Below are 13,545 nucleotides of genomic sequence, written 5' to 3'. Positions count from 1 at the left end.
CATGATCACGGTAACAGTGAGAGAGGCTCTAAATACCGCGAATAGACCCACACTTTCATCTGCAGTGTGCGTGTTGAAACCCCCTGATTAGATCATTTTGAGAAATACAGGGTGGACAACTCAACCGCTCCAGCATTGTTTCTCAAAAACTATTCGATTTGATTGGAAATTTTTAAACGTTTCTTTAATTACATCAGATTTTCCAATGTCAACTTGACATTTTGTATCTTAATCTTCTTTATATCATGGGTTTAATAAAAAAATTTTATAGTTCTTTCTTAATTTTCATTCGTAACTACTGTATTTCAGAATTGTTTGCCGTGGAATTGAAATATTTTGTGCCTCAAAATACATGTGATAAACTTAAGAGCTATATTTAAAAAAAAAATGGAAAAAAATATTTAAAATTACATCTCAATGCTTTATTTATAATGTGTCCAAATTGGGTGAATATTTCAATTTTACTAAAATTCATATTATTGAAAGCACATTTCAAAAGGAATAAAAAGATACTAATTTTATGTAATGTTTGAATTCTCACAATATATTAAGGATAAAATAAAGGTAACAATTGTATAAAGAAGGTAAAGACAAAAGACCAAAGAAGGTAAAATAAAGACAGATTGACTGCTATTACACTTTTGAGTTTTACTTTTCAGTACTTAAAAAATATGGTAGTCCTAGAACACTATATAGTAAATGATTAGAAGGAAATTAAAAGGAATCAATTTATTTACTATTGGTTTTCACACCAATATTTGCAAAGCAGTGACAAAAAGGTTTAGGATTAACTCAATGTTTCTATTGTTTTAAAATCATCAATATAACAATAGATTGAATGTGAGTTGAAGGGTTGTTGTTTTTTTTTCCTAGGACGCTAGGCAAGAGCCTGGGATTGTTTTTCACATTACTTCAGGCTAGACCTAGGGGTTGCGGCATTATCACTTAGATAAAATCCATTGGTGACTTGGCGGGGATCGAACCCGGGACCTCAGGGACTGAAGTCCCACGCTCTAACCACTACGCCAGCTCGCTCCCTGTGAGTAGAAGGGTAAAGCAATTTATTGCTTCAATTACAAAGGGAAATTCAAGACAGTTTTACGATATTACATGAAATCTCACAAAATGATACTGACCTTAATCCTTAAAACTATTCTAAAAGAACCCCGAATTGAGCTTGTCTCTCAACAAGCACCAAAAACAACCCTAACGGATTTCTGAGTTTTAGAGTTGAAATAAACCGTTTTCAGAGACTTATTTTAAAATCATAACCAAAATATTTGTATTCGCGAGTTAAATGAATATCATATAAAAACAGTAGAACCTCGATAACCATACTCTCATGGGGATTATTAAATAAGACTTGTTGTCAAGGGTGACTTGTTATCAAGGGTCTAGTTATCGAGGTTCCACTGTAAATATTATTATATAAATAACTGGGTGGCTGAGCCAATATATCACTCGACTAGTAATCAGTAGATACCAGTTCAATCGAGAAGAGTCAATAGCTCTTTGATGGTTACAAACTGGACCCATCTGGCTTTTAATATAGTTCAGGCTAAAATACAGCTTATACCATCAGTAAAAAATATATACAAGATATTTTACTCAACTCTACACTCTTGATCATGGTCAGGTTTCACATCTGGGAGATCTAAATCCAACATTTTCATTGGATAAATGTTAGGTTATTTAAAAAAAAGATACTCAAAGTCTTGTAATGAATATTACAGTATTGGCTACTTTCATTGAGATAAATTCACTAAGAAGAAATTTATTAAATCCTTTTTCACCCTTTTTACAAAACATGTACAGGAAATTGTATGTCTCCTTTATTCATATTCAGGTAACAGTATATTACGTTACTAGTCCGGAAAATATGTGTTTACCTTACGAGTTCGTCTCATGTGGCTACCATACGAGTACTCTAAACACATTTTGAACAAGTTAAGTACAATATTTTTCATCACACTACTATAAACTAACCTAACAATAACAAAACTGTACAAATCCGTTAAAATATTCACACCTAAAACAAGACTTAACAATCACTGCTCATAACTTCTCTGAGAGGTTAGTTTTTGTATATAATAATTCAATTGTAGTTAGCTGGTGTCCAGTAAAATTTCATTACCGTACAGTAGTACGTAATGAAACCCCATTTGATTGAGCAAGCGGGAAACAGCGGTTTTCCGGGCTAAATTCATGCGTGAAAAGCTCATTGAAACAAATTAGTGTGACAAAAATATACAAAACATTGTGTCTTCAAGAAATGATAGTAAGTTTTTTTATCTTGAAAGTAATTAATTATGAATATCTGCAGTTTTGAGTAAAGTGCAACCGTAAGAAAGAGAAACTTCAGGCTACATTTTAGATACTCGCTTCTCTATATGATTCAATACCAATTCGAGATTGCAGAAACTAGTTATACAGAGAAAGGACTGAGCTACTGAGCTGCACTGGTTTACCCTAGGGAAAGGGCATGCCAGAGGAGCTCCCCAAAGTTCCACTTTCCCCAACTCATGTCAACTTTCCCCCTCAATTTATATCCTCTCCTTCCTGACAAACCCCCATGAAACAGGAGAGCTCCTTACAACTCCTCAAACCATATTTGAGGAAACATCAGGATTTCCGAACTACTTGAAAAAAAAAGAACGAAGATTAAGGAAAAATCCTCTGCATCAGCAAACCTGCAGACTAAGCAAATTTCCATTTATGTCTGATTGCAATTACACAAAAATATTTCCTTAAAAGGTCAGATTTATTCCCTATTTAAATAACATTAGTTTAACCAATACTTAGATTCGCTGCTACAGGTAAGGTCATTTTAAAAACATTTTTAGCAAATTTATCCGAGAGGAAAGAAGCTATTACTTTATATACAGCTTTAAGATTCGCTCATGGGGCACAATAAGACCTAGACCCAATTTATTTTTTTCATTATTATATCTGCAGAGGTTAAAAACACTATTTGTTAATTTATTTTATATATATATGTGTGAGTGAGAGAGGGAGTGTGTCCATGAGCAATAAACATTTGTTTCAGTTTTTAGTCTTAAAATATTAAAAGACCCAATATTTAGAACACCCATCAAGGGTAGCTTAAAAAAAATAATTTTTTATAGAAGCATTGTTGTATGTTTATGGGTTAGCCTACAGAGATAATTAAAAAAACTGTACATTTAAAATTCCTATGTTATTCTTATGGTAAACTGTCGCAGTGTGCTTGTTTATGGATATAATTTTATATCCATAATGGAAATTTATAAAACGTGACTAATTTATTTGTTTTAAACTGACCACTTAATTGTTTACTAAAAAACAATTGTTTCACTAAAGCATCAAACCAAAGTGATAGTTAAACCCAATGTTTCCAATACAGGGAATTTACCTAACATGTTCAAGTAAATATTAGTAACAATCCAATCAATCAAATAGAAATATGCTTAGTCTGCAGGTTTTGTCGTTGGTGGTAGAAATTCACAATTTTAACCTGACATCCAAACCCAACAAAATTTCCTGAACTTAAAAGAACAATCTGTAAACAAACATAATATTTCCTTTATCACATCTTAATGTCATCATATTAGGAAGGAAAATATAGATTCTCAATGTAAATCTGTATTAATAGCATGGACGGAAAAAACATATTTTTTTCTTACAAATTTGAAAAACAAAATGGCAAAAGAATTTTGTGAGACAGTAGCGCCACTAAATTAGGGCCCAAAGCAGCAATGTCAATAGTGCCTGCTTTTACTTTTTATCAGTACAGTTCACCTTTGTACTGTACCAGCTTACCCCTTCCTTTGCGGGATACGTTTCACGCACAGACCTGTAGTCTATGTAGAGCAAATGCAAGGTTAAAAGAGACTACCAACCTCTTTAAAAAATCAAAATTATTTCTGAAAGATTATTCAACAAGATAATTTTATTGCAGTTCAGTAACCGTAATAAATGCAGACAATAGAGAGTTAGAATATAAAGCACAAAACTATCTGGTAGGAAAAAAATTTAACAGAATATGAAAATCTACAGAAAAACGTAGCAACACAGTTGACTGCCAATGATGTTATATAAATGTAGAAGGGAGATGGGACAGTCGGGATGAAAGCTTCACCTTCTCTTCCTGCCTCCACCCCCACCTCTCTTGTGTAATCTCCCTGCCGCTTTCATCTAACACGGTTCATTGAGTTTGGTCATAGTCGAGGAAAATTAGATTAAAAATTAGACAGATTCAGCAGATTTTTTTCTGACTCTTATCCCTCGTCTTAAAATAACCATCCCTCATTTGAATTAAAAAAAAATAGAATAAACTAAATTTACATTCATAAAGATTAAGTGATAAATCTTTTTAAGTTGTAATATTTTATTAACAAATTTTCTTACAGAAAAATGTCACCACTAACGCTGAATTTTTTTCAGTTTACTTCGGGAACTAACCCCTTGGTGTTGTACCTTAGCGGTTTTGTTCATTTGCCAACGTTTTTTAATTTCTAGGACATGTTTAACCATTGAAATTAGCCTAAGGACAAGCAAGATAGTAGTAGTAGGTAGTAGAAGTTATACTAGTTATGCCCCGTCCATTTGTTAGTGATATTATTATAGTGATAATTTGCTTGTTACCTAAGAAAGCTTTGAAACTAATCTCGACAGACATCTGATGTAATATGATTTTAGAGAATTTAGTTAGCCTGATAGTTTAGTTGTAGTTAGTGCCTGATAACTGGTTAATATTGTAGGGTAGTGGAATTTCACCCCCAGGCAAGACTGGTGTTACAGCCAAGAGGAATTTTGCCAGCAAACACTTAAGTTGCACTATGTCAGTTTTTTTTTTTTTTGTTTTTTTTATCACAATTTTATTTACAATCTGTTTATTTTTTGAACATTCAGCAAATACAATAACAATTATTTATAAAACGTTAGTTAGTCTCTGTCCATTGGCAGATCTAACTTAAAAATATTTCAATGAAAAAATAAATAAGTAAATAAACAGGGGAAAATTAAATTGTCAAAACAAAACGTGAACTTAGGTCCAAGACATGAATCCTTTTCAGCCTGTATATACTGGTACTGTTGTCCAAAAGGTTTAGAGCCAGGTGATTGGGGTGATTTTCAAGCTTCTTTAGATATTTTGTACTAAATTTGGTTATTTCCTCTTCAACCGTCGGAATTCTACTGCCCTTGTGAAGGATATTGTTATTAACGTACCACGGGGCTTGCAGGATGAACCTTAAAACTTTTGACCGAAATCGTTGGATGATGTTTATGTTAAACATACTGGACGTTCCCCACAGTTGGATTCCATAAGTCCAAATTGGCTTCAGGATTACTTTGTATAGTAATCATTTATTTGCAATTGTCAATTTTGATTTACTATATGAGCCAGGAAAGATTTTTAAATTTTAAATTTAGGTACATTCTTTTATTCCAGATGTGTTTTTTCCATGTTAATCTTTTGTCAATCGTCATGCCGAGATATTTCACTCCGTGGGATTGCGGTGGAATTTAAAGTATCTTTTCATCGTTGTGAATTTAATCAGAACATATAAAATTTAAAAACCAAGATGCTGGAATTTTACCCTCTAATGTGTTCAGCTTTACCCTACCCCCTGGAAATTTACTCCCAGGCCAGCAAACCAATTTGTACAACCCCAAATCTTACCCACCTTCCCAATAGCATGGAAAAACAATTTGTTTGTATAAATTCATGTTAATTAAAGTTATTAAAGCGAACCTTAACTGCTTGAATTATTAAATTCATAGGCACAAATATTTATATGGTGAAATTCGACGATTTAAATGTATATACTGTACTTTAAATGAATATGATTGAATACAGATATTTTGCATTAAATATAATATGAGGGTTATAAACGAGGGTTGTCCGTGAGTTGAAGTATCCAGTGAGCTCCTGTCTCAGCCAGTGAGCTGGTTCAAATCTGAGAACAACCTTGTGTTCTTTACTTCTTTGACTACTCTTCTATCCGCTTCTTACTAGTATGGGACAATTAGTCCTGTTAGAGTACAGTTGCATTAACCAATAATCGGATCATCTGCCCTCCCTCGTAAAATATTACAGTTTGTTTTAACCAACCTTGTTTTGAGAACAGTTCGGTTTAACCGCCGCTTTCTAGGAATCTCAGCACTTCCTCTCCCACGGTCGCAATGAGATCAATACAATAACTTCTAAATGTTACAGGCTATAAATAAACATCCTGTCTCTGCGTCTGGGACAATCGGTCAGTCCCAAAACGCCCCGACTATCTGCGGGAAGTCTGCTGACTGTTTGGCTGTGGTCAGCTTGTGTGCACGCTCAGATTTACCACTATCCCGACTTTGACTCCTGACTACGACAAAATAGTCAGCCGACAAAAAGTCTCTCGTATGCGGTATGCCTAGGAGGGGGACTACTGTATTAGGAAACGTTTAGGAAATAAATAGTCAGTCCCGCCAAGTATAAATTATGTTGTGATTAGATATCTGTGGTCTTATCAACCGCTATTGAAGTCCATCACCAGCTGATGGAAGTGAATATAGTAAACTGTTTGTACGTAGAAAATGTGCTCACCCCGGAGGGAGTTAGGAAGTGGTATTGCACATATGGACGATGTTTGCATGGTGTAGGCCGACTGATATCGTCCTTCTGGTCTGATTGAACAAGAGGGATAGTCTAACTGATAAGGTGAGTTTCAATAAGTTTCCATGACTATAGTCAGTCCTGGAAGTATGAAACACGCTGATCAGCAAGCAAAGTCTCTTCAGATTCAATCACTGTCACAATGGAAACTGATTAACACTAGCTGCCGGATGCATTGAGAAAATTGTACAGCCTTCCGCAAACCCGCTAAGCCACTTATGTCCGATGTCGAAACACCTTTCTTCTGTGTACACATCTGTCAACTGGCTATAATTATCAACAGGGATTGATCTCCTTCCTACAAACACCAAATCACAAAACACAATTCATACTTGGGGGGAGCATCAATTTTATTTCACAACATTTTAGAATACTTTGAAGAGATTGATTGTCCTACAGGGTGGGAACAAGCTAGTATGATTGCACTGAAGTTGGGAACATGACGTTTGTCTCATGAGCTAGCTTGCTTGGCTGCGACAAAAGCTCGGTGGAGACCGACAGGTAATCCTTGTAAACATATATACATTTTATTGGTCTAGGTGCCACCTTGCCACCTACAGTAATAGCTTCTTTCTTGTAAGGAAAACATTTGCTGAAAAATTTGTGTTAAAAATAGTAATTAATTTAGTATAGATCTTCATGCATGTTGTGTACATGTTTTGTTATAAAATAGTAAAAAATGTTGAAATTTAAAAGATCCTATGATCTGAATAAACAATCTCTACAAAAGGTAATATTATTGGAAGCACGAATCCTGGGTAGCAAGTTTATACTGTGCAGTATTATTTTAGTTCTGTCAAGTTTGTCTTTGAAAGAACAACCTTCGTTTTCTATTGTGATAATAATGCGATAAACATTATTTCATATGCGACACATCTGAGGAACGTTCCGCTTACAATAGTTGTGAAAAAAATAAACACTTTGAAAAAGAGCAGGGATTAGTTAAAGGAAGTAAAGTAACATCACTGTGTAGTACTCTCTTTGTACATTACATTTGCAAAAAAATATTTTAGGCATAGACATACCGAAGAAATGAAATGTAAAAAAACAGCTAGCAGTATTCATGAAAGTAAAGGAGTTCTGTGACTACCTAGTTTTAGATGGTTGTGATTTAAAAGATATTAAACCAAGAAAAAAGTAATTCACAGAGAAGTAAGATACAGAGGAAACATCCAATGGTACGCTAGTGGTGTCTCCAACTAGTCGCTGGTGTCCAGAACAAAATCCAACACTGCCCCCTTACCTTCATGTACTAGTACGACAATGTTTACGACGGAGAAAGACCTTTCGCCTTGTGTGATAGGAACTTCAACACAGTGCTTGCCACTCGGGCTCTTCCTTGCTTGTCACAAGTATATTTTTATATATTTAAGCACGGTCATCCCATAAGCATGATTCCTCTGTATATTAATTCCCTATGACTAATTAAAGAAAGGGAGACCATATTCAAAATAGAGAATCAGTAGATACCACCATTCATAATGGGAATATCAGAGACAAACGGGAAATCACATGTCTAGCTTTTGCAAATGCCCTAGCAATAAAAAAGATAGAAGTAGCCTACAGTACACTCCCTATTAACCAAGGTTGTTAGGACCACCTAGGTTACCGAGAATCTCTGATAACACGGAGATCACTGAGATTTTGAGGTTAGGGGTTAGGATATTACATTAGGAAGTCAAATACTTGTAAAATGTGTGTTTAACAGTAAATAGTGTAGCAAGATAAATGATCAAATCAAATTTTCATTTGACCATTTACATAGTCATATCGTTATAAAGGAATTGTAATGACAAAGACTGACAAAACGCGATACAAGCCTACATTCTGCAGACCTGGTCTAGCTTGCCAATGGTTGGTGGCCAACCTAATATTTTGTGATTTTTATTTTCTAAGTTGCTGAGGATAGTTTGTACATCAAAATAATACTCGTAAAGATTATTTCAAGTAGGCCTACTAATTTACTAATTTGTACCTCACTTAAAACAGAAACTTTAATAACTTAATTATTGTTTTCCAACCGAAAAAAAAAAAATTATTTAGGCTTACAACATCGGATAACAAGGGCTCAGATAATGGATAGTGTATTGTAGGCCTACGCAAGAGATTGTGCAGAACCTCTCTTAAAAAGGGGCTAGCAGGGTATCACTCAGCTAAAAGTCAAAATATATGAGAGCAGCTGATGTTAAGCAGCTGACAGACTACTTAGTGGAGAATAAAACCACACAGTACAGTAGAACCTCTTTAATCCGAACTAATTGGGACCGGGGGTAGTTCGGACTATTGAATAGTTCGGATTACAGAACATATTGTTGTTTTTACATAACAATAGCTAGGGAAAAGTTTAAAATGCTTTATAAAGTAAAATACAGTGTTTATTTAATACAGTAGTAAACATAGGGAATAAAAAGTACTGTACATTACAATTAAAATAATTACGGTGCGTATATCAATAAATACAGTTTACAATAAAGAGCTACTGTACTGTGTTCCGACAAAAACACAGTACAGTTATTTTTTTTTGGTATTGAGTACAGCAATGAGGCGTTCGGATTAGTGAACGTTCGGATTACAGGGGTTCGGATTAAAGAGGTTCTACTGTAACATAAATTGATAAAATATCAAACTCTTAAATTATAGTCATTTTTAAACATTGAATTCATATTTTAAAATTGTCTTCTCAATGATAGTTTGTGTTGTTTTTGACAAGCGTGACGATCAAATATGTTTTCTTATTGGTTGAACTACTTTACCAGCGCAGAGAGATTATCCATTCAAAATAAATAAATATATAATACATTCAAGCGGGCACGGTTTTACTAGCCACCAGAGGCTAATTGTCGCTAAGGATGGCTTTTCATAGCTGCTCCGTTTATTTTTCGGACTTTCCGGCCTGGACTCAGACTATAGATGGGAATGAGGGATACTACAAGGCCAATATAAGAGTTCTAAACTAGCCTAACAGATAAAAGTGGGCACCTACCTGATCATAAATGACACACATAAGCAGAACGATGTGAAAGAAGGAGGTGCAGAAGCAGACAGGAGAGCTGAAAAAAACAAAGAAAATAATTCAGTCCATGATGATTGGAGAGCGAGCTGGTCTAGTGGCAGAGCACAGGACTTCGGTCCCAGGTTCAAATCCCCCCAAATCACCAAAAGATTTTATATAAGTTATAATGCTACAACCCCCCAGGCCTAGCCTGGAGTAGGCTAATGTCAAAAACTATCATGTGCTAGAGCTTAGTCCTGGGACATGATCATGAAAGAAAAATAATTAAATGATTAAAAATAAAATAAATTGTATGTAGCCTACTGTATATGATTTAATTCTTTGCTTACAAATTAAGGTACAAATTAAGCAACTAACAATTAGGCTACAGTATTGGTTTTCTGCAAACGAGCCTCTACATCAACTCTGACAAAAATCAAATACCTACTTAATTTTTAAAAAAAATAATAGGCCTAAAACTATCCACAGAATGACTGCTCGTAATTTGCTAACAGATCTAAAAGTTATCGATTTATCTAGGTTCTTGGAGTTGTAATTGACTCTACTAGTCCTACTTGGCGTGATCATACAACTTCCTAAACTTGGCAAAGCATTTTATGCCATTCTCTTACTGACGAGGTATTGGATTCTAAAACAAACTTAATTTGCCTACTTCCATTCTCTGATGTCTTATGGAATTTGGTTTTGGGCCAATTTTAAGCGATTCAAATAGAGTTGGCCTATTTCTTTTGCAAAAAAGGCCAGTTCACGACTGATGGAGGAAGCATTTTAAAGAATTTATGATTCTCCCTCTTCTTCCTTATACCTTCCTTTTTGCTATGTAAAGCTTTAAGTTGAGTTTTAAAATTAAGTTATGTTTGCAATTGTGATTATTGGAATCACAGTCTTATGAAAGTTGACAATAAATAGATAAATAAATAAATAAATGGGTAGTGTAAACGACTCCAGTAAGCTCCTTTAAATAAATTTACACTTTTCAACCAGTTGAATTAGGTAATAATACTAGAAAGAAGAGGTTGCTAAGGTGTTAAGTAGGCCTACACTTTTGCAAAATAAAAGGATAAGTTAGGGCCTAATCAAACAATTAGATTAACTCGTTGTTAGTGGCTTCAATTACCAGTTGGGCCACTTGATCTAAAGGTGGGTTCAGCCGATAGATTGAGGCGACAAGGTTTAAAACCCACACCAGGTGTCTCAGGCCTATGTATCAATTTTAGTAAAGATTCTAAAAATATGAATTTTGTTCATAATGTAGAGGTAAGATATCAGTAGGCCTAATTTTTATTTTAATAGGCCCTAGAGTACCACCAAAGAATATGGAATTCCGAATTGGTTGACTTCATAAGTTAGCCTACCTTCAAGAATCAAGAATCAATATTATATTCCATTAGACATACACATGCATTTGGATACATCAATAAAGTTGAAGACTACGGTATACTTACAGAAAAATAGATACAAGATATAACTTAGTTTAGTGAAAAACATTATTTACATAAGAAATACTTATGAAAAAGGCAGAGATTAGATAACGATTTCTTTGGTTGAACATTCAAAAAATTCTCCCAGCCCATAACAAGGGTGTAGCCTACAGTCAGCCACTTAAGAATTTTATTCTTGAAAGCTTTGTTGTTTAACAACAGTATTTCCTTGGGGAGTTTATTAAGGTATTTGAGTTCCAGTACTTCATAATAGGATATGATTTTTTCAAGTCTAACATAAGAGATGTCAATTTTCCCATTATTCCTGATTAAAATTGTGGACATCACCCCTAAGAGTGTGGCATTACAGGTTCTTAAAACTAGCCAACAAAACGTTATATAAAAATTAATGAACAACAGTCAAAATCTTAATATCTACAAAAAATGGTTTACAGATATCCTTGTGATTGACATTTTGCCATGTTCTTGATCAACTTTTTAGAAAAGAACATCAGTGATGTCAGGGCTGCTGCCCCAAAAGATTATTCCTTAATTAAGGGCTGATTAGAAAAGTGCAAAATAAGCAGTTTTTATCATAGACAAAAAGAATTAACCCTTAGAGTGCCAGGCGAGAAATAAAAGTAACGCTCAAAAAATGCCGATGATTTTTCCCAAAGGTCGCGCTAAAAATGCCGAGCGCGATCTGGCGATTTTTAGGTTAAAATTTCGTAAAAATCGAATTTTTGATATTTCGACCAACGAAAATCGATGTATCGCATCTAGTAACTTTCGACTCAATGTTAATATATGGGTTAAAAGAATCCGAGTATCCATTCGGTTGTTATGACAACTGTTCGATCATTACGAAACGTCCGGTCAGCCGGACGTTGGCACTTTTGGCTCGTTCTAAAAACGTCCGGTCGGCCGGACGTCGGCACTTTTGGCTCGTTTTAAAAACGTCCGGTTCCCCGGACGTTGGCACTCAAAGGGTTAAATATAGACCGTCAGCTGTGCTGCGGTTACCATAGGCTCTGGCGCACGCCGCTTGGAGCACCATTTAGTTACGGCGTACGCGCTACGTAAACTACAGCGGTGTGCGCCGGAACCTATGGTAACCGCAGCACGGCTGACAGACTATATTTAATTATTTTTGTCTATGTTTTTATACAGTCAAAAGGAACTACATCATTGAGTTTTCTGAAAAGAAATGTTAATCTACTTAGTCTAGTACAGAGATGTTCAACATGATATGACCTATGACCCACATAAACACCCAAAAACTTATCAACTTTGACCTTGTCACATTGTACTTCAGGAATTTTACGAAGTCCAAAGACAACAGTTTGGGTTTTCTCATTGTTTAACAAAAAGCTATTTGCAGAGAACCATTCTTCTGATACGTTTACTGAGTTTTTTGCCTCAAGCTCAAGAGATTCTAAATCTCTGCTTTGTGTAAGCAAAGTTGTGTCATCATCATGAAGGTATGTGTTACATTTGAGACTGGATGGAAGATCATTTATTGAGATTAAGAATAGCAGAGGGCCCAAGACTGAGCCTTGTGGTACCCCACAGTTGCTTGTTGCTTAAGGCAACCGCGGACCACCGACCCCCGCTGCAAACCATCTGTCTTACTAGATATATGTAAGATATGTCTTCAGCAGTTTTAAAGCATTAATTTGAACACCATAAAACTCCAACTTATGGAGCAGGACAAATGGTCAAATGGCCTTAAGCAGCAGATACCAGTAGCTTTAGCTAGTTAGTAGGCAATAACTCTTATAATTTTACACAAAAACAGTTTCAAGGTCTAGGATACATTAAAACAAGAACTTAAGTTAAAAAGTTGAATTCAAGGAAAAAAGTAGGGTTAGGATTTACTTTTACGTTTTGCTTTAGCAAAGCTTAGGTCTTCAAGCTAGGTTAGGAATTTATAATAATGCTTATTTGTCGGATTTGTCCGTACTTAAGTTTTGTTACTTAGATACCTACATAGATAGAAACGAATCTTGTATATTTCTGACAGTGAACTAAGTATCCTGCACGATGAAACAATCTTGACTTCAAAAAGGACTGGTTAACTTATGACAGGAGTTGTGTCCCATAGAAATTTGTAAAAACACATCACTTTTCAATTAATTTTCACTCATAGTCTATAATTCCATTATTCTCCTGAAATGTTGTCTATCTAATATTCTAAAAGCTCATAATTTTTACCTATACAATACAAAGTAGGGACAGAAACCAGAAACAACACCAACCAGAACCGAACCACCAATTAATTAAATTACTTCTGCCACTGCCACTCAGTCACTGCCGCTGCCAGTGCCAGTGCCAGTAGTGCCGTGCCAGTGCCAGTGTGTTCGTGTAGTGGGCAGTAGTATTGTTTATTCACGTTGAAACCAACATTAGTACCATTGATTAATAGAATTACTAGAATAGAATTAATACCATTCTTGGGGAAATGTACAATCAAT

The 13,545-nt window shown here is 35.0% G+C and overlaps 1 protein-coding gene across 1 annotated transcript in view; it reads right to left on the bottom strand.

Annotated features, from left to right (window-relative positions):
* Nucleotides 1-13,339, bottom strand: part of LOC128998337 (protein roadkill-like) — an 89,256-nt gene extending 75,917 nt beyond the window's left edge. The window contains exons 1-2 of the mRNA XM_054424440.1: nt 13,061-13,339; nt 9,621-9,687 (exon numbers count right to left, since the gene is read on the bottom strand). Of these exons, the coding sequence (XP_054280415.1) occupies nt 9,621-9,628 (8 nt within the window). The 5' untranslated portion in view covers nt 9,629-9,687; nt 13,061-13,339. The remainder of the gene's footprint in view (nt 1-9,620; nt 9,688-13,060) is intronic.
* Between the last annotated feature and the right edge of the window lie 206 nt (nt 13,340-13,545).

The sequence above is a fragment of the Macrosteles quadrilineatus genome, unplaced genomic scaffold (assembly GCF_028750875.1).
Source record: "Macrosteles quadrilineatus isolate MER2022 unplaced genomic scaffold, UCM_ALF_1.0 Scaffold_7__1_contigs__length_78375512, whole genome shotgun sequence".
Lineage (NCBI taxonomy): Eukaryota > Metazoa > Arthropoda > Insecta > Hemiptera > Cicadellidae > Macrosteles > Macrosteles quadrilineatus.
This window is presented reverse-complemented; position numbering and strand designations above follow the sequence as displayed.